Here is a 19,396-nt window from a genome sequence, read left to right as displayed (position 1 = left end):
GGGTTGGGTGGGAAGTTGGGCATCATTTTTCTCTTCTCTTTTGCTCTTGCCAAGACTCTAGTACCTGATCTCTAACCCAGAATTATGTATCTTTGAGGCAGAAATCTCCACCCAAGAAGAGGAAAGATTGTTAAATCCTCGTAGGGTGCCTTTCCCTGAAGTTTCAGTTTCAAGTCACTCAGACTCATACTTTTTCTCTTCTCCCTTCTTTTCCACTAGTTCCCTGACTTGGTCTCAGAGTGCTCTGATGCTTCAGACTTATCCCCGCTTTTAGCCCACTTGCTCAGGTGCTTTCATTCCTTTTCCAGAAGGCAGACATCCTACCTCCAGTTGCTCCATGCTTTGCCCTTCCTTGCTTTCCTCCATCTAGCCAAACTGGTTTGAGTCAGCCACACCCCCTTCTGAGGTCCTGGGGCTCTTCAGGTAGTGGCCGGCCACCCAACCCCACCTTTGGGCTTGGCTTGGAGCCCTGACTCAGCTCCATCTCCACCCAAGCCAAATCAAACCTGAGGCAGGAGCCGAAACTCAGTCCCTCAAAGCCTATAGCCAGGTAAGAGCCCCTGTTCATTTTTACATTTTCTCTGGTCTCAACTCCTTAGACCCTCTCGTGTTCCCCTGATAACTGTATTTGTGTTCACCTAGCATCTGAGTTCTTTCCTTATACCCACTCTCCTGCAGCTTTGTGGCACATATCCTTTGCTCTTTGCTTATCTTGCCTCGCCTCTTTCACCGTTTCTATCCTTTGTTACTTGTGTTCAGAGAACTGCAAATGGTTCCATTTTGTCTAGGATGTAGGGAAATGGTTGGAGATGAGGGTGGAAAGGTGGTTTGATGCCCGAGCTCAGAGGACTTGAGAAATAGATGAGAAATGATTAAGTAGGACATCATTATGCAGGTTTCTGTGTGGGTTATGAGGTCATTTGAACTCGGGGTGTTAATCTGATTTCGTTGTGTGGCCTGGGTTAAAATGAAGAAAGGAGGTGGCAGGGAGTCAGCATAACAAAGGAGGCCCCTATTTGGGGAGGTAAACCTGGTTTTTCTGATGTTCAGTTTTCCTCAACTATCAAGAGAGCTTGGACGGGTAATTTTTCTCTCCTTTCCCCCATATCCAGAACCATGTTTTCACATGAAATGGCTGCTTTGCTTGAAGTGGGGTACAGGGCCATTCTCTGACCCCTCCTTAATATTCAGGGGCAGCCTCTGAGGAACTCCAGAGAATTTTAGAGCCGTTTGAAATACAGTTTAAAATCACTGACTTGGATAATCTCAGATTTCTAGCAGCTTTTGAGATTCTGTGTTTCTCTCCTGCTCAGCGTGCATCTGTCAATTTGATTTTCCCCACTTGTCAAAACAGTAAGTAATACAGATAATGCTATGTTCACACCAGCTTGTTTTTAAAGACTCAGAATCTTAGGCTGAGGAAAAAGGATTCCAGCCACACATTTCCTCTCTTGGTCTATGAGTCACTAGAGGAATTCCCCAGTAAGGTAGCATTCATGAGAGTTGGGCTAGGCCACAGAGGACATGATCAAGGAGAGGGGTAGAGTCTGAGCAAGCCGGGCCAAGGGCTCAGTTGTTGGGCTTACAAGTACCTTGACTGTATCGCCCACAGGTGATGGAGGACGAGGAGAAGGCAGTGGAGATCTTGGTGAGCAACACGGAAGCTGCTCATTCTCCATCCCCCATCCGCTGCTGCTGGCTCCGCCTCCGCTACTTGGCAGCTACTAGCATTATCTGTGGCTGCTCTTGCCTGGGAGTCGTGGCCCTTGTGTTTGCCATCAAGGTGAGGAATGCAATTCCTATGGGAACCGGGGGTGGGTGGGTGTAGTAAGGCAATGGTTTCGTATATTTGAGCTATCTACGTTGATGAAACAGTTACTAAGCACCTGTCATAGCTTGGCTATGGGCCTGGTGCCAGAAATAAGAATAAGACATGGTACCTGCCCATCTAAGGGCCCACAATCTAATGAAAGAGATGGTTGTGAAAATGGATAATTATTAATGGAATGTAGCTCATCAATACTATGATAGAGGAAGCACAGGGTATTCTGGGAGCTGGGAAGAACATATGTGTGTAATTACATATGTGTGTATAGTAAAGAAGGTGACAGGAAAGGCATCCTAGGGGAGGTGATAAGAAAGTAACCTTAAAGGATGATTGAATAAAGGTGAAAGGGCATTCCAGGTAAAGGGAGCAGTGTGTACAAAGGCCTGGACTGCTAGTTCAGCATGACTGGACCAGTGAGGAATAGTGAGAGATGACGCCAGAGGGCCTAGATTCCCAAGGGCCTCCAGTACTGTGCTTAGGAGTTTCAAGTTGATCTTGAAAGTACTGGGGAGCCATTCAAGGGTTTTTGCAGAGGAGAGTGACATGGTCAGATTTGTGTTTCAGTAAGATTTGCTCTCAAGGCCTACGTGGAGGATGAATTGCGAGGGGCATGACTCGAGGCAGCTGAGCAGTGATTAGAGCAATCTGTAGGAGTCTGGAAGAAGCTATAAGGTTTTTGAGAGGGCTTCACCATTTCAATACAGCTAACAGAAACTCAACATGTACCTTTTGAAACGCCACACAGGCTAACTTAAACCTCATGCTGGAATTTTCTCAACCCTAGTTTTATTTTAACAATCAGAAACTGTATTCGTATCATCATAAGAATTTCTGAGTTTCATTAGGGCAAAATCATAAAAATCCTTAATAATGAAAAAGATGAGGCCCATTGGGCTAAGTGAGAATGGGGTGGTGTTTGATGGGGCACGAGTGAAATACTCCACGATAGCTCACTGTTTCTTGCCAAGAATTCCAAATTCTGAATGAATCTGGGATGAGTAGAAGAGGATGGGGAATAAGAAGATTGAAAAGTACTTTCCCGTATGTGATCTTGTGAGCTAACAATGGCCACCCTGAAAAGTAGGCAGAGCCAAGTGGGTACCTCACTGTGCAGATGAGGCATGAGAGATAGAAACTGGAAGGGGAGGTATAGGGTTTGGGTGTGAGGTTTTAAGCCATGACAAGCGTGGAGGATTGGAGTTGGGCAGTGGGCACTTTGGGGCAGAAGCAGGGGGAGAACCTAACCAAAAACCTGCCCCCACAGGCGGAAGAGCGGCATAAGGCAGGCCGGTCCGAGGAGGCAGTGTACTGGGGGGCCCGGGCCCGGAGGTTCATCCTGGTCAGCTTTGCGGTCTGGCTTGCTGTCCTCGTTCTGGGCCCCCTCCTTCTGTGGCTGGTGTCCTATGCCATCGCCCAGGCTGAGTGACCCTGGGTGGCCTCTGCTGAGAGTCAGCCAAGACCTCCTGGATCCTGCAATGCGGCATTGCTAGGGTCCGGTGCCAGCAATGGTCCTTCCTGCCTGGAAGGATGGTGCCTCTCTCAAAGGGCTTTGGAAGAGCTCTTCTAGCCCTTTATATAAAAGGAGGCAGCAGCTGAAACTGATGAGGGGACATCAGCCTGCTCTGTTCTTTCAGTGCCCACCATTCTCTATTCCCCTCAACCCACCCTGTCCAAGGGGCCTCTACGCAGAGGTAGGGTTGAAAACCAGGCCTGGTTTTATTAGAATTTGTTTTGTAATAAAAAGCTTTTTTAGTGGTGAAATTCTCCTGTCTAATTGTTCTTCCCCTGCTATTCCCTGGGCCCTTGATGAGAGCCAGACTGGGCATCTGATGATGGCAGAAGTCTGTATCTCCCCTTACCTAGGAGCTCCAAGAGAAGGAAAGGACTTCTTTTTTTCTTTTTTCCTTCTTCTGAAAGTTTTCCTTCTTGGAAAGATCCCAGCTTCTCCCTTACACATCAACAGAGACCCTTGAGGCCAGGGAGGAAGAGTGGTCCAGTAGCTACTACTCATTGAGTGCTTGCTATATTCCAGGCTCTGTTCTAACCACTTTATATTTATTAACTCCTCAGTCCTCACAATCAATCAATAGTAGATACTGTTGTTCTCATGTTATAGTTGAGGAAACAGGCACAGATTACCCAAGGTTACACAGTTAGTAAGTGGCAGAGCTGGGATCGAACCCAGACAGTTTGGTTCCAGAGATGAGAGAAGAGTGAAAGGTTTGGATAACAGCAACCACCACCCTATATATGAAGATTATAATGAATTTTCATGTCCTTTATCTTGGGCCTCATGATACTATTTTAAACATTTTTTAAATTGTGAGGTATTTCACATAGAGGAAAATATCTAAAACAAGTACACAGTTTAATAAGTTAACACAAAATAAACATCTGAAAAACCATCATTCAGTCAAGAAATTGAACATTGCCAGCACCCCAAAGCCTCCTTTATACTCCTCCCAATCACTGTTCCTTCCTTTCTTCCCACAGGTAACTACCATTCTGACTCCTAACAATGTAGTTTAGTTTTACCTGCATTTGAACATTATATAAATGGAATCATATGTATTCTTTTTATGTCTGGTTTCTTTTGCTTAACATTGTGAGAGTCACTGATATTTGGTGTAGCTGTAGTTTTCGTTACTGTATAGTATTCCATTATATGAAAACATTACAATTTATTCATTTTCTGTTGGTGAACTTTTGGAATGTTTCCAGTTTTGAGATATTATGAATCATGCTGCTGTGGACATTATTGTACATGTCTCTTGGAGTACATGTGCCCTGGGAATGGAATTTTTGGGTTATTTCACCGTAATTCAGAGCCCAGCAGAACACCTAAAGGAATTAGAGTTGTTGCACACTTAAAGGGGAAGGAGAGGCACATGATGGTTTTCTTCAGTATTCCAAAGTGCTCCAGGAAGAAAAAGTGAAGAGAATCCATTCTTGGTCCCAGAGGTTGGAATTACAACAATGGGTAGAAGCCATACATAGAAGCCATACTGGTTCTCAACCTTGGCTTCACAATGGTACCACCTGGGGAGCCTTAAAAAGTACTTATGCCTGGACGTTACCACTAGAGATTTTGATTTAATTGGTGTGAGGTGCTGCCTGAGCATCAGGATAACTCAGAGATAGTTTTACAGAAACTTTTTAAAAGCTGATATTTGATTAATCAGCTTCAGTTTACTAGAAGAGAATATCCCATTCCCCCAAACTGATTAAATGAGGTCTTGCTATTTTTTAACTATTTTGAAAAAATTTCAAACCTACAGAACAATGAAAGAATAGTACAATGAACTCATGTGTACTCTTCACCTAGATTTATAATTTTTAACATTTCACCACATTTGCTTTATATCTTTCTAAATATACATATTATTATTGCTGAACTAGTTGAGGGTAAGTTGAAGGCCCTTTATCGCTAAATACTTCATGATCTATCTCCTAAGAACAAGGATATTCTCTCATATAACCACACTACAATTATATGATTTAGAGAAGTTAACATCAATACAATATGATCCTCTAATATATAGGCCGTATTCAAATTTGCCAGTTGTCCTAATAACGTGCTTTATAGCAATTTCTTTTCCACTTTAGGGTCCACTGTGAGAACACTCATTGCATTTAGTTGTTATTTATTTATTTTTTTTTGTGAGGAAGATCAGCCCTGAGCTAACATCCATGCCAATCCTCCTCTTTTTGCTGAGGAAGACCTGCCGCATTTAGTTGTTTTATGTTTAGTCTCCTTAAATTTTTAGTTTGTTCTCCTCCTTTCTTTTTTGCCTTTCATGACTTTTTGAGGCGAGGCCAGTTTGTAGAATGTCCCTCAATTTGGGTTCTTTTTTTTTTTTTTTTTGTGAGGAAGATCAGCCCTGAGCTAACATCCATGCTAATCCTCCTCTTTTTGCTGAGGAAGACCGGCTCTGAGCTAACATCTATTGCCAATCCTCCTCTTTTTTTTCCCCCCCAAGCCCCAGTAGATAGTTGTATGTCGTAGTTGCACATCCTTCTAGTTGCTGTATGTGGGACGCGGCCTCACCATGGCCAGAGAAGCGGTGCGTCGGTGCGCGCCCGGGATCCGAACCCGGGCCTCCAGTAGCGGAGCGTGCACATTTAACCGCTAAGCCACGGGGCCGGCCCATCAATTTGAGTTCTTATGATTGGATTCAGGTTATGCATTTTTGGCAGAAATACTACATAAGTTGTGTGTCCTCAGTGTGTCACATCAAGAAGCATATGATGTCGATCTGCCGTCTTATTGGTGGTGGTAACATTGACAACTTGGTTAAGGTAGTGTCTGTCAGATTTCTGCAAAGTAAAGATAGCTTTTTCCTTTGTAATTAAAAAATAATCTGTATAAATACGCTGTTCCCCAGCAGATTTTCCACCAATAATTTTAAACCTGTTTTGCTCAAGTCAGTGTTGAGTTGAGTCAAAGTTGATGTTTTAACTTTATCGTTCTTTCTATGTTTATTAGCTGGCATTCTACTCTAAAGAAGGTCTTTTTCTCTTTCATTTATTTTTTTTTCAATTAATTTTATTTATTTATTTATGTTTCCCCCAAAGCCCCAGTAGATAGTTGTATGTCATAGCAGCACATCCGTCTAGTTGCTGTATGTGGGACGTGGCCTCAGCATGGCGGGAGAAGCAGTGCATCGGTGCGCGCCCGGGATCCGAACCCGGGCCGCCAGCAGTGGAGCACGTGCACTTAACCGCTAAGCCACGGGGCCAGCCCCTCTCCTTCATTTATTTGTTTACAATTTTTAGTGTCACTATGGTCTCAGATTGTTTTTTAGTTCAATTTGTTATATCCATTACTGTCATTATCCTTCTTAAAATGTTTTGAGGTATAATTTACATACAGTAAAGTGCACAGATCTTAAGTGTGTAGCTTGGTGAATAAACACACCTATATAATCACCACCTAAGTGAAGAGAACATTTCTAGCACATCAAGAGGCTCCCTCATGGCCCTCTCAGTCTTATTCTTTTTGTCCCTGATTTTGACCAGTGGAAACCCCTTCAACCTGGTTTTTGTGTCCTTCTGATAAGTCCTCATTTTTCTTCACTTACTTTCTGGCACAAATTATTCCAGGCTCATCTTGTCCTTTCTCTGTTCCACCTGAGAATTGGCCACTTCTCCCGAGGAGCCCTGGTTCCTTTTATTGAGGACTGTTACTTTGAAATCAGTATCTAGACGCTAGCTGTGCTCATTCTACTGGGATGTTGTTGTTTCTCAGCCCTTTCAGCGGTTAGAGCTAGAAAATACCTAATTTCATCTATTTTAAATCAGTTTCTAAAATCATACCTCCAATTTCAATCAGTCATAAGGTTTTTTCTCTCTTTTCCCACAATAAGAACCTTGGCTGCCAACTACATCAATATGTTTATTCACTTGCCCAATTTCAGAATAATTATCCCATTATCCTACCAAACAACAAGCCTGCTAAGTAAAGTTCAAGATTTCTTTGCAATTATTTTGTTTTTAGGTTGTTGGTATAAAGCCAAAGTACTCAGTTAAAAAGTTACTTTTGGGGCACCGGCTGGTGGTGGTGTGGTTAAGTTCACGCCCTCAGCTTTGGGGGTCCGCAGGTTCGCATCCCGGGTGAGGACATAACACACCACTCATCAAGCCATGCTGTGGCGCCATCTCAGATACAAAATAGAGGAAGATGGGCACAGATGTTAGTTCAGGGCTGATCTTCCTCACCAAAAAAACAAACAAAAAAAAGAGTTACTTGTATTTGTTTGTCTCTCCTTATATGGTTGCCATCTCAAAGTGACATTTCTAAGATAGTAGTTAGAAGATTAATGAATTCATTCTGTGCCTCTTTCACTGGAACATAATCCCCACAAGGGTAGGGACTTTTTTCTTCCCCACTGCTGTTAGTCTAGCGCTTAGACGCTCAACAAATATTTGTTGAATGAGTAAGTGAATGCCAGGGTTGAACTGTGAACTGAAAATGCTTATGAAGTAAGTTGCTCCTGGCAGAATCTTACAACCGGTAGGCTTAGGCTTAGAACAGAGCGTGATACTCCCCAAGTCCTTTGGGAGTGGCTAGTGGAAGACTGGGAAAAGGTATAACCCCAGATGGTGAGCATTAGGGCTTTGGAGGTATTCAAGAGGAGTCGGGGCAGCCACAGGACAAGGAAGCCTCTTCTAGCTGACGGGCCATGGCTCGTCCAAGTCCGCACCAAGTGGCCAACCTGGGGTCCAAGGTGCGTGCTCCGAGCGTTTTAAGGGCTGGAGTCTGCCCCTCAAGGCAGGTGCTTTGGACCAGATTGCTAATATAAAAAAGAGCCGAATTCAGATAGGGATGTTGGGAGGAGACTGAGGGGCCTTGCCCAAACCAGGGAATCAGAGGAGCAGAGAGTGCTGCCTCCCGGCTATCCAGAGGTCACGCTTCCCGGTAAACCTAACTTCCGGGTCCTGTTCCAGGCCCCCAACCCCAATAGTCAAGAAGCTCCGCCCTCTGCTGGCTCCAGCAGATGCCGTGCGCTAATTGGCCGTATCTGAAGCCCCGCCCTAGCGTCGCACACTCAGGTAACTCGGAGCTCCAACGCCGGGTCCAGCTTCGAGGCTCTCGGCTTCTTATTGGACTACCAATTTCCAATCGGAAGAGTTTTTGAACCTCAGTTTTCAGGCGGTGCCGGCCATTGGCGGACAGGATGGGGGCGGGGCCCGAGGTCGTTGCCGGTGCCGCCCGGGGGTAAGGTAAGGGACTAGAGGCGAACCCCCAGACAGAGCGGCATCGCGTGGACCCTGGCTTCTTTCCCTGCCCGGACGGGTGAGCCTGCGCTAGAGCCCGCGTTCCCTCCCAGCGCCCGCCCAGGTGCGCCTGCGCAGCAACAGCCGCCAGCCGGTGTGCCCCTTCCCTTCGTCCTCCACGCCTTTTCCCTTCCCCTTCCCCGCCCCCCTCCTTGTCCTGCCGCCCTTCCTGCCTCCTAGGCCCTTTCGCGGGGTCTCCCTAGTCCCAATCCTTCCCCCACCCCATCCCCATCCCCCAGGATCCTGGCGCCCCAGCCGCAAGGGCTGCGCCTGCGCGAGCCGCGATGTGTGTCCTTTCAGAGCCCGTGGGCCTCCGTGCCCTCTGTTTCCTCCACACAGGCCTCCACCTCCTTCAGGATGACGCTGGACGTGGGGCCGGAGGATGAGTTGCCCGACTGGGCCGCCGCCAAGGAGTTTTATCAGAAGTATGACCCTAAGGACGTCATTGGCAGGTGAGGCCACAGCCAAGGAAACGGAGGTCCAGAGAGATCAGGTCCTAGCCGGGATAGACAGTTCCATCTGAGAGCTGTATAGTTCCAAATGGGAAGGGTCAGTGGTAGTGGAGGAACATTTGGTGACTAGACTCTTATTCTGGGCCAACCCTCATTTTTTCACAAATTCATTCACTTATGTGTTCAGCAAACATAGTTGAAGCACCTACTGTGTGCTAGACGAAAAGCTAAACACATGGAGGGTAGAAGAAATGTTCATGCCCTGGAGGTACTCCAAGTGAAGTGACTAAAAGAGACACATGAACATTCAAAAAGTATCAGGCTGTGTAAAAAGTGCTGTGGGGGCTCAGAAAATCACAGCTTCCCAGAAGAGGTGATATTTGGGTCCTCAAGGATGGGTAGGAAGTTCTGCATGTGGAGAATAGAAGGAAGGCCTCACTTGTCGAGGCAGTGGCAGTTACATTTACTCATCAAAGGTGCAGTGTGTTGGGTGCACTGTGCTAGTCACTGGGGATACAAGACCTACAAGGTTTCTGTTTTCCTGGAGTTTATATTCTAGTGGTAGAGACAGACAATAAACATGAAAACAAGATAAAGATCAACACAAGTGCTAGGGTGAAAATAAATGGGGTGATGGAACAAGAGTAATTAATGGAACTGAGACTTGAAGGATGAAAATGAACAAGTCATGAGCTGAGGAAGGATTTATTCTGGGCAGAGGGCAAAGGCTCAAGGCGGGAAAGGACCTATTCCAGCAATAGCAAGAAGATCATAGCAGCTCGAATGTGTAAGGGTGGGAAGAAGTGTAGGAAATGAAATCGGAGATGTAAATAGAGGTTAGATTATATAGGGTCTTAGGCCATGATAAGGAATTTCAACTGTATTCTAGTGAAACTGGTGGTCTCAAACAGGGTAGTAACATGATCTGATTTACATTTCCGTGATTTGGGGGCTAGGAACTTAACCTTTCTATGCATCAGTTTCTCCATTGTAAATTGGGAATAAAAATAGATCCTACCTTGTAGGTTGCTGTGAGAAATGGAAAGAGTTAATATGATTCTCTTAGAACACTTCCTGGCACATGGTAAGTGCTCAAAACAGGTGTGTTATTACATTTGAAAAAAGATCATTTTGGGGGCCGGCCCAGTGGTGTAGTGGTTAAGTTCACGTGCTCCACTTTGGCGGCTGGAGTTCCCAGGTTTGGATCTTGGGCGCGGACCTAAGCACCACTCATCAAGCTATGCTGTGGAGGCGTCCCACATACAAAATAGAGGAAGATTGGCACAGCTGTTAGCTCAGGGCTCATCTTCCTCAAGCAAAAAGAGGAAGATTGGCAACACATGTTAGCTCAAGGCCAGTCTTTGTCACCAAAAAAAGATTATTGTGGCTCTTGTGTAAAGAATGGATGGGAGAGGGGCAAGAATGGAAGCACAGAGGCCTAATTCATTCAGGCTAGAGATGTTGATGGTTTAGACTAGAGTGGTGGTGGTAGAGATAGAGAGAAGTGGATAGATTGAGGTGATAGTTTGAAGGGAGACTTGATACAGTTTCCTGAAAGTTTGGATATGGACCATGAGGGAAAGGGCAGAAAACAAGAATAACTTCTGAAGTTTGGATTTGAGTGTTTGAGTACCGGTTACTGAAATGAAGAAGATTGAGGGAGGATCAGGTTATGGGGAGGGGCGAGCAAGTCAAGAGTTCCATTTTGGAGATGTTAAGTTTGAGATACCCAACTGGAGCTGTCAAGTGGGTATAAGAGTCTGGAACTCAAGGGAGAGAGCTGGGCTAGAGCTATAAATTTGGGAGGCAGTGGCATATGGATAGTAGTTGGGGAGAGAATATAGACAGAGAAGTGAAAGGGACCTAGAGTCAGGCCCTGGGTTGTGTCACTATTAAGGGGTTAGAGAAAGAGGAGCCAGCCACAGAGACTAAGGAGCTGCCATCTGTGAGTTAGAAAGAAAAACACAAGAAGAATGTGCTTCTAGAAGGTTGGCATGGTCTGCTGTGACAAATGTGCTAAGGCCAGGAAAGCAGACAGGGGTGTGACCATTAGATTTGTTAAGACTCCTTTTAGATATCACATGGAAATGTCAGAAAGGCCGTTGGAATCAGGAATTCTGGAGAGAAATCAAGGCTTGAGACAGTGTAACAGGAGTCATTTGTACATAGTTGGCATTTAAATCCCCTGGGACTGGATGGAGGTCCCAAGGAGAGAGAGTATTGGGAAATGAAGAGAGCTGAGATCCAAGTCCTGAGTTGCTGTGGGGTTTCCGGACCAGATAAGGGAGGATTCACCAAGGCTAGGAAGAACCCTTAGGGAAGAGCAGTGGTTCCACTGCCAAGGGCCGCAGAAATACCCGTTTTGGAGAAGGCAGATCAGAGGGTGGGATGCTTATCTCATTTCGAGATTACTGTGGTAGCATCATCCCTTGTCTCGCTCCTCTCTTTTCTCTCTTTTTCCTGTACAGTAAATTACCTGCACGCTCTCACTAAATTACTTTCCCCCGAAAGTAATTATTATTTCTTCTTGTATAAAGGCCTGAAGTTTTAAAAGAGTTTGGCACATTCTGGAAATTTGATTTTTATCTTGTAGGTAATAGGCGTGCAGTATGGAAAGAAAACGAAAATTTTTAGTGCATTCCAGTTAACTATAAGATTACAAGTATTAGGTGTCATTTAAAAGTGGACATTTGCTCTAGGGTACCTACTAAGGAATGAGGGAACACATACAACTTAGTAGAGAATTTAATCTGGAAGTTTTTAAGCAGCGAATGACATGATTGGGACTGTTTTAAGAAGCTAATTCTAGAAGCAGTGTGAGTTGCAGTGACTGAGATTGGCAGCAGGGAGATCAGTGAGGAGGCTGTTGTGGTTGTGGGAGTGGAGTAGTAGGAAACACTTTTGAGAGGTACGCAGAATGGACTGGACTGGTTGGATGTGGTGGATTGTGAAGGAGAGGAAAGCCAAAAATGGTACCAAGGTTTCTAGTTTGGGAGTCTGATTGAATGGCATTGCCATTAATTGAGATTGAGAATATGGATTGAGGAGCTAGTTTCAGGGGAAGAAGAGATGTTCAGTGGTCATGATGAATGTGAGATGTCTCTAGGACCCTCAGGAAGTGATCTTCAGTAAGACTTGTTGGCCTGATACTTAAGAGAGACATCTGGGCATGAAGTTGGAAGTCATGGAGGTGGATAAGATTACTAAGGGAGAGTGTATATAGCCTGAGAACAAGGCCAAGGAAGAGATCCTGGGGAAGTCTTAACATTTAAGGGATGGGGGCCGGCCCCGTGGCTTAGCGGTTAAGTGTGCACGCTCCGCTACTGGCGGCCCGGGTTCGGATCCCGGGCGTGCACCGACGCACCGCTTCTCCAGCCATGCTGAGGCCACGTCCCGCATACAGCAACTAGAAGGATGTGCAACTATGACATACAACTATCTACTGGGGCTTTGGGGGAAAAAAAAGGAGGAGGATTGGCAATAGATGTTAGCTCAGAGCCGGTCTTCCTCAGCAAAAAGAGGAGGATTAGCATGGATGTTAGCTCAGGGCTGATCTTCCTCACGCACACAAAAAATAAATAAAAATAAATAAATAAAAAATAAAAACGTTTAAAAAAAAAAGAAACGTTTAAGGGATGGGCAGAGAACAATGTGTATCAGTAGAAAGAATTTGGACTCCGAGTCCAAAACCTGGGTTTCCCACATAGACAGTCGTGATACATAGTGGGAAGGCTTAACTAAGAGTGAATGCTCTAGGGTCGGCCCCGTGGCTTAGCAGTTAAGTGCACGCGCTCCGCTGAGGGATCGGAACCCAGGCGCGCACCAACGCACCGCTTCTCCGGCCATGCTGAGGCCGAGTCCCACATACAGCAACTAGAAGGATGTGCAACTGTGACATACAACTATCTACTGGGGCTTTGGGGGAAAAAAATAAATAAATGACATTATTTAAAAAAAAAAAAACAAAAAAAAACGAGTGAATGCTCTTACAGGTGAAATGCTGTGGGATGCCAGAGAAGGAAGTGGCCCCTTCCTACTGGAGAATAAACAAAGAGCTGTTCGGCCTTAAAGAAAGGGTTCTTTGCTGGATGGCTTCAAAGGGTCTTTGAATCCCCTGAAATTGTAAAAATGTTGTATATATGTGGTAGAGGTGTCCTGCTTGCATCAGATTCTCAGGTTTGTTAAAAGATGAATAATAATTAGACCAGGGGCCTCAAACTCAGATGCCCTTAGTGGTTGTGCAGGAAATTAAAACTGAGAAGTGTCCAAAAGTAAGACAGTAGGAAGTGGTGAGTATTGTGGCAGCTGGAGGGTTCCTGTCCCACCTAAGATAATGTGAATGCAGATTTGTAAAGAACAATGCATTGACCAAAACGTAACACATCTGTGGGCTGTGTTTGGCCAGAGGGTCAATAGTTTGCATCCCTTGATTGAACCAGAGATGTGGGTGACAGGCATTCCAAATGGCAAAGAGGCCACAAGAGCACAGCAGTAAGGTTATATGAAGGGCAGCCAGGGAACTAGCATACGAAATGTGGTGTGAAGCCAGATCCTGGAGAGATTTGCATCTTAGCCTGACCCTACTTGTAGGGTCATATAGAGTTGGTGACAGAGCCCAAGCAAGGAAATCCTTGTCTAGGACTTTCTCTTTATGATGCCAAATGGGATTTCCTGTCTCTACTTCATTATTGTCTTTCAGCGTCCCTTCAAGGTTTTGTTGGCCACATTTCAGAGCTGGCAAAGTGGAAGTCCAGAAACCTTATGTCAGTGGGTCATTTGGAGGTTAATTAGTGGTGAATTTGGGGCCTGAATCAAGGTCTCCTAATTCTCAACTTTGGTCTTCCACCCAATGGCCTAGTATTTATTTGGAGCCTCCTACACTTGAGGTATTGTAGGGGAACTTTGGCATTTGGATGGGGGTAATCAGGGAAGTGTGAGTAAAATTTGCAGGGAGACTTAGAGCACTTCTTCCCACATTCGCCTTGTGGGGTTCCAGGGCAAGGGGCAGGTTCTGAGGCTCAATGTGGAAAGGACTTGGCTAGGCTTAGCCATGGAGGAGGTGGCAGAAACTGGATTCGAATCTTGACCCCTGCCTGCCTTTCCTTTGAGCTTTGTGTTGCACCTTGCTGGATACCCAGGTTGCTTGCTGAGCTTACTGTGAAGCTACTGTAGGCCAGGGTGAGCTCCTCGGGAGGTTGCCTCATTGTCCGGATGGGTCTTCAGAGTCTGGGGCAGTGGCTAAAAGGATGCTGAGGATCCACTCTGCATGGAAACGAGAGAGCAGGAGGCCCTGACTTGTGCGTTTTCTGACTCTGGCAGAGGAGTGAGCTCTGTGGTCCGCCGTTGTGTTCATCGAGCTACTGGCCATGAGTTTGCGGTGAAGATCATGGAGGTGACAGCTGAGCGACTGAGTCCTGAGCAGCTGGAGGAGGTGCGAGAAGCCACGCGGCGAGAGACACACATCCTTCGCCAGGTCGCCGGCCACCCCCACATCAGTGAGGCTGCATTCCCTGCACTTGTTGGCTGACAACCACCTCCTGCTGGCCCTGCCCACAGCCCACTTCCCCCAACACTGCCTCCACGACTCTGCTCCCTTCCTCCTGGCTCTGCTCCACCTCAAAGTGTGGCCAGCCTTTGGGTCCCTACCACCTCCTTTGGTTCTCCTTCCTTCCCAGTAATAGCCCACTGCTGTCTCAGGGGGAAAAGCCCCTTTAATATGCATCTGCTCCTTTCCATCTCTGTCTCTCTGCCTTTCTGCCTCTTTCCCTAGTCACTCTCATCGATTCCTACGAGTCTTCTAGCTTCATGTTCCTGGTGTTTGACTTGTGAGTATCTCCCTGCCCTGAGCTGAGAAGCCTCCTCCTCACCTCCATGCATGGCTCCAGCCTTACAGCACAGTGGGCTGAAGACCACCCTGCTCACACCTTCCTCTGCTCCAGCTAGGGCCTGCCTGCTAGCCCATGGCTGTGGCCCCTCTCCCTAGGTGCCCTGATTGAGGCAAGTTCTTCAAGAGTAATAGTGACCAGCCAAATACAAAGGATTTTCATGATCCAAGGGGTCACTATCCCAGTCACCCATGGTTATAAGGTTAACAGGGAAGAAAAGGCTGTTTTAAGAGGGAGTGTTCATCCACGAGCTGCCCACTTATAACAAATTCTCTCCCACCAGTCTCCTGTTGTTGAACATCCTACACACTGGTGTCTGTCTCTGCCCATCAATTCTTTTTCTGGTCATTCTGAAGCTGAATGTCAGATATTATACAATAGAATACAAACTAGTTGAAAAGGTACTTCAAAGGAGAATGGTTTGAATACTAAATATTTAAGAGAGGCCCTTGGAAAAAATTCACAAAGTCTTAATACAGAAATGACCCTCTGCAAAAGTCAGAGGGAAGGTAGGAAGTGTCTGTTATACCATCATGCAGCTTTACAGAACAATGATACTCCCCAAAACAACACCTTTTGTGTTCTTTATTTCAAGGATTGATGCAGAGTTGCAATGATAACCTCAATTTTTAAAGACAAGATAAAATAAGCAAAATTCAAAATACGTCCTACTCAACTTTTTTGCCACTATTGACTGAAATTTTGGTTCATGGTCTAAATAGATTCACTTAAAAAGGGCTTTCTTGAGTAGTTATTCTCAGAAAACAAAGACCTCCTGTAAGAAGGCATTTATTCTTGCTAAACTAGCCCCCTCATGATACAATGCAAATATTTCAACTGGGCCAATCCACTGGGCCAAACTGCATCTGGCATCCAGTTTACTCTTGGAGTGCTGTCTTGAGACCTGTTAGTTTGTCCACAGAGGAATCTCTCTTTACCAGCCTCTTCCACGGTATTTTCTGTGAGCGCTGGCTTATTTTCTCAGCCCGCACTGTGAGGTGCACCTACCTCCCAAACCCTACTATCCCTTAGGATGCGGAAGGGAGAGCTGTTTGACTATCTCACAGAGAAGGTGGCCCTCTCAGAAAAGGAAACCAGGTAATGGCTGAGCCTGCAGCCCCTGGGGTGAGCAGGGAGTGGGGCGGGGCAGGGAGAAGCAGAGGAGACTGCGCCTCCCCTAGGTCCATCATGAGGTCTCTGCTGGAAGCAGTGAGCTTTCTCCATGCCAACAACATTGTGCACCGAGACCTGAAGCCTGAGAATATTCTCCTAGATGACAATATGCAGATCCGACTTTCAGATTTTGGGTTCTCCTGCCACTTGGAACCTGGCAAGAAGCTTCGAGGTGAGGGGACCTGGTGCCCTAAGAGGCTTGGGAGGGAAGGAGACCCAGGCCTGAGGCTGGTTGGCTGTGTCTGAGAACTGAGTCCTAGGTACCATGGAAAGGGGAGAAGTCAGTGAGTACTTGCCAAGTACCCTCTGGGTGCAAAGCCTTGTGTGCAACTCAGAGTAGGCTTCCTGACTGGAGAGGATGGAGACAGACAGGTGAGCAGATAGTGGCACACAGCAGGCAAAGAGCCATGCAGGGGAAGCAAGGAGAAAGGAGCACTTGATTCAGCCAGAGGAATCCACAGAGGAGGGGGCTCCGGAGTTGGGCCTTGGAAGGTCAGGCTTGTCCCAGGAGGAAAGAGGGAGCAGGGGGATAGCAGGGCTCAGCTGCATGTTTGGGGTCTGGCAGAGACAAGACCACAGTGTGCAGCTTAGGTGCTATGAAGAGCCCGATGCTGCTAGACAGCATTTCTCACCTGGTGCCCTGGGACTCATGCTCACCCGATGTTAATACATTTGTCGTGACAGAAATATTTCTAGTGCAAATGGAAAACTAAACAAAGTTCAACTATGGGACTACTCAGAGCATTTAATATGCTACTTTGGACTTATTACTAGCCAAAATTTACTAGGCACTTACTGTGAGCTAGGCATCACACTGAGTCTTTGCATCGCTTATTTCTCTAGATCCTTTCAACAGCTCTTTGAGCTAGATAATGTTTCTGTGTCCATTTTATACATGGGCTTTAAAGAGGTGGGGTGACTTGCTGAAGGTCATGTAGCTGGGCAGTCTGACTCCAGAACTCATGCTTTCAACCTGTGGATTTACACGTCTTGTGGATGCTGTGCTTTGTTTCCCTTTGGGCTTCCACATTATACTTTTCCCCATTCTGGAATCTTCTTTGCCTCTGCTCACTCCACCCTCTCTCATGGCTTTGGATATTCAGGTTTCACTTTAAAGCTCCAGGTCAGGTTAGATCCCCTGCTTTTTGTTATTTATTCCCTTCATGACACATGTCTTACTCTATTCAATTTCTCGTTTGCTTTCTGGTAGACAGTGAGCTTGGTAAGGGGACATCTAATTCACCACTATGTCTAGTGTGGTGCTTGGTACACGGTAGGCATTTAATAAATACTTGCTCTAGGAATGAATTTCCCAAGAGTCATTTTCAATTCAGTCCTATTAAGATTTCCTGGAAGTGTGCCATGGGACACAGTTGTTTGGAAACTGCTGGATTGGAAGAATTGGTGCCTGAAGTGGTAGAAGAAACTAAAAATACAGGCTTAGATCAAGTCATGGAGGGCTCTGTGCTGTAGGAGTCTAGACTTGATCCTGAGGTCCTGATGGGGAGCCAGGGAAGGGTTTTACACAAGGGACTTACCCAGTATGTACTTTAAGAAATCCCATATTCCCACTCGTTCTTGGTTTGAGTGGTCGTTCCACTAACCAGAATAGAGATTATAGGAGGACGAATAGATTTGGGCAGAAAGGAATGCAGAAAAGATTTAAGTTTTGTCTTCCATGTGTGTTATGGATGTGAAAACATGGTAACAAGTTGTGTGACGGGTGGGGGGGTAGGTTGGCTCTGCTGGAGGGTTGGAGGAGGCAAATGATACAGTTGGGTAGGCCCTTGGAGTCAATCCAAAAATCAGGTTTTCCCAGGAGGGCCACCAAGAGCCTTGTTGGGTATTTGAGTTGTTCAGCAGGGATAGGGGCTGATACTGAGACTTGGCAGAGGGCAGGAAGGAGCAGAACAGGAACCCTTGTGGCCCTGGCAGTGTTGAGGCTCTAGCAGGAGTCTGGTGTTAAGGGGGCTGGTGGCATGCCATCAATCTCAGCCCTCTTTCCCCAGAGTTGTGTGGGACCCCAGGGTATCTAGCACCAGAGATCCTTAAATGCTCCATGGACGAAACCCACCCAGGCTACGGCAAGGAGGTTGACCTGTGAGTTTCTGGTCTCCCCATTCCCTCCTCCTTTGGGTGTTGTGACTTCACTGCATTTGCCCATCGCCTAGGCATGCCTGACTCTGGTCTCTTTCCCAGGTGGGCCTGCGGGGTGATCTTGTTCACACTCCTGGCGGGCTCGCCACCATTCTGGCACCGGCGCCAGATCCTGATGTTACGCATGATCATGGAGGGCCAGTACCAGTTTAGTTCACCCGAGTGGGATGACCGTTCAGACACCGTCAAAGACCTGGTGAGCTGGGGCCATGAGAGGGCAAGGAGGGAGGCCCAAGAGCTGTCTTTCATGCTCTGGGGTTTGCCCTAGATCTCGAAGCTGCTGCAAGTGGATCCTGAGGAGCGCCTGACAGCTGAGCAAGCCCTCCAGCACCCCTTCTTTGAGCGCTGTGAAGGCAGCCAAGCCTGGATCCTCACCCCCCGCCAGCGGTTCCGGGTAAGCCCCACAGCATCAGGGTCTGGGCCTGCCCCTCTGTCTCATGATCTTTTTCCTGTGGTGGATGCTCCACTGGAGCTCACACTTTCCCCCTTCCCAGGTGGCAGTGTGGACAGTGCTGGCTGCTGGACGAGTGGCCTTAAGCATCCACCGTGTCCGGCCACTGACCAAGAGTGCACTGTTGAGGGACCCTTATGCACTGCGGCCAGTGCGGCGCCTCATCGACAGCTGTGCCTTCCGGCTGTATGGGCACTGGGTGAAGAAGGGTGAGCAGCAGAACCGAGCAGCCCTCTTCCAGCACCAGCCCCCTGGGTCTTTTCCCGTCGTGGGCCCTGAAGAGGAGGGGGTTCCAGCTACTATCACCGAGGACGAGGCCATGCTGGTGCTGGGCTAGCACGTCAGCCCTGGGAGATCCCAGAAAGCAGGACTCTCCAAGAGGAGGATTTTTATCATTCCAGCCCCTCTGGGCTCTGGCCTCAGGTCCCTCTCCCTGGCCAGGCCCACCACTGATCATACTACCATATGGACCAGCCCTGTACCCTGCCCCCGTTGGCCAGGGCTTTGTGGTCAAAGCTAAAGTGGAAAGGAGCCATTCAGAAGGCCACGCCTGGCCTTGTCAGTGCTGCCTGTGCCACGTATGCAATAAAATCTGCTACCTGCCAGGTAGAGCCAGTGCCCTATGTCTGGTGTCTGGCTTCAGCAGGGAAGCCCAGAAGGTGCTCAGGAGGAG

The 19,396-nt window shown here is 47.0% G+C and overlaps 1 protein-coding gene across 8 annotated transcripts; it reads left to right on the top strand.

Annotated features, from left to right (window-relative positions):
• Positions 1–32: 32 nt before the first annotated feature.
• On the top strand, positions 33–19,332 carry LOC131422399 (phosphorylase b kinase gamma catalytic chain, liver/testis isoform). Of its 8 annotated transcripts, XM_058569607.1 has the most exons (12): positions 1,745–1,783; positions 8,276–8,380; positions 8,474–8,551; positions 8,945–9,057; positions 14,377–14,552; positions 14,828–14,882; positions 15,975–16,040; positions 16,124–16,287; positions 18,125–18,215; positions 18,315–18,468; positions 18,541–18,666; positions 18,767–19,332. In XM_058569607.1, the coding sequence occupies exons 4-12, from the start codon at positions 8,963–8,965 to the stop codon at positions 19,058–19,060; spliced, it is 1,221 nt and encodes a 406-aa protein (XP_058425590.1). In that variant the 5' UTR covers positions 1,745–1,783; positions 8,276–8,380; positions 8,474–8,551; positions 8,945–8,962; the 3' UTR covers positions 19,061–19,332. The 8 variants fall into 8 exon arrangements, with proteins under 8 accessions (XP_058425592.1, XP_058425585.1, XP_058425586.1 ...); XM_058569602.1 differs by lacking the exons at positions 8,276–8,380; positions 8,474–8,551 and adding an exon at positions 37–550 and having other exon boundaries at positions 1,613–1,783; XM_058569608.1 differs by lacking the exon at positions 8,474–8,551.
• Positions 19,333–19,396: the final 64 nt, after the last annotated feature.

Source organism: Diceros bicornis, chromosome 26 (genome assembly GCF_020826845.1).
Source record: "Diceros bicornis minor isolate mBicDic1 chromosome 26, mDicBic1.mat.cur, whole genome shotgun sequence".
In the NCBI taxonomy this organism is placed as follows: Eukaryota; Metazoa; Chordata; class Mammalia; order Perissodactyla; family Rhinocerotidae; genus Diceros; species Diceros bicornis.
Note: the sequence above shows the minus strand (reverse complement) of the source record. Positions and strands in the feature narration are given on the sequence as shown.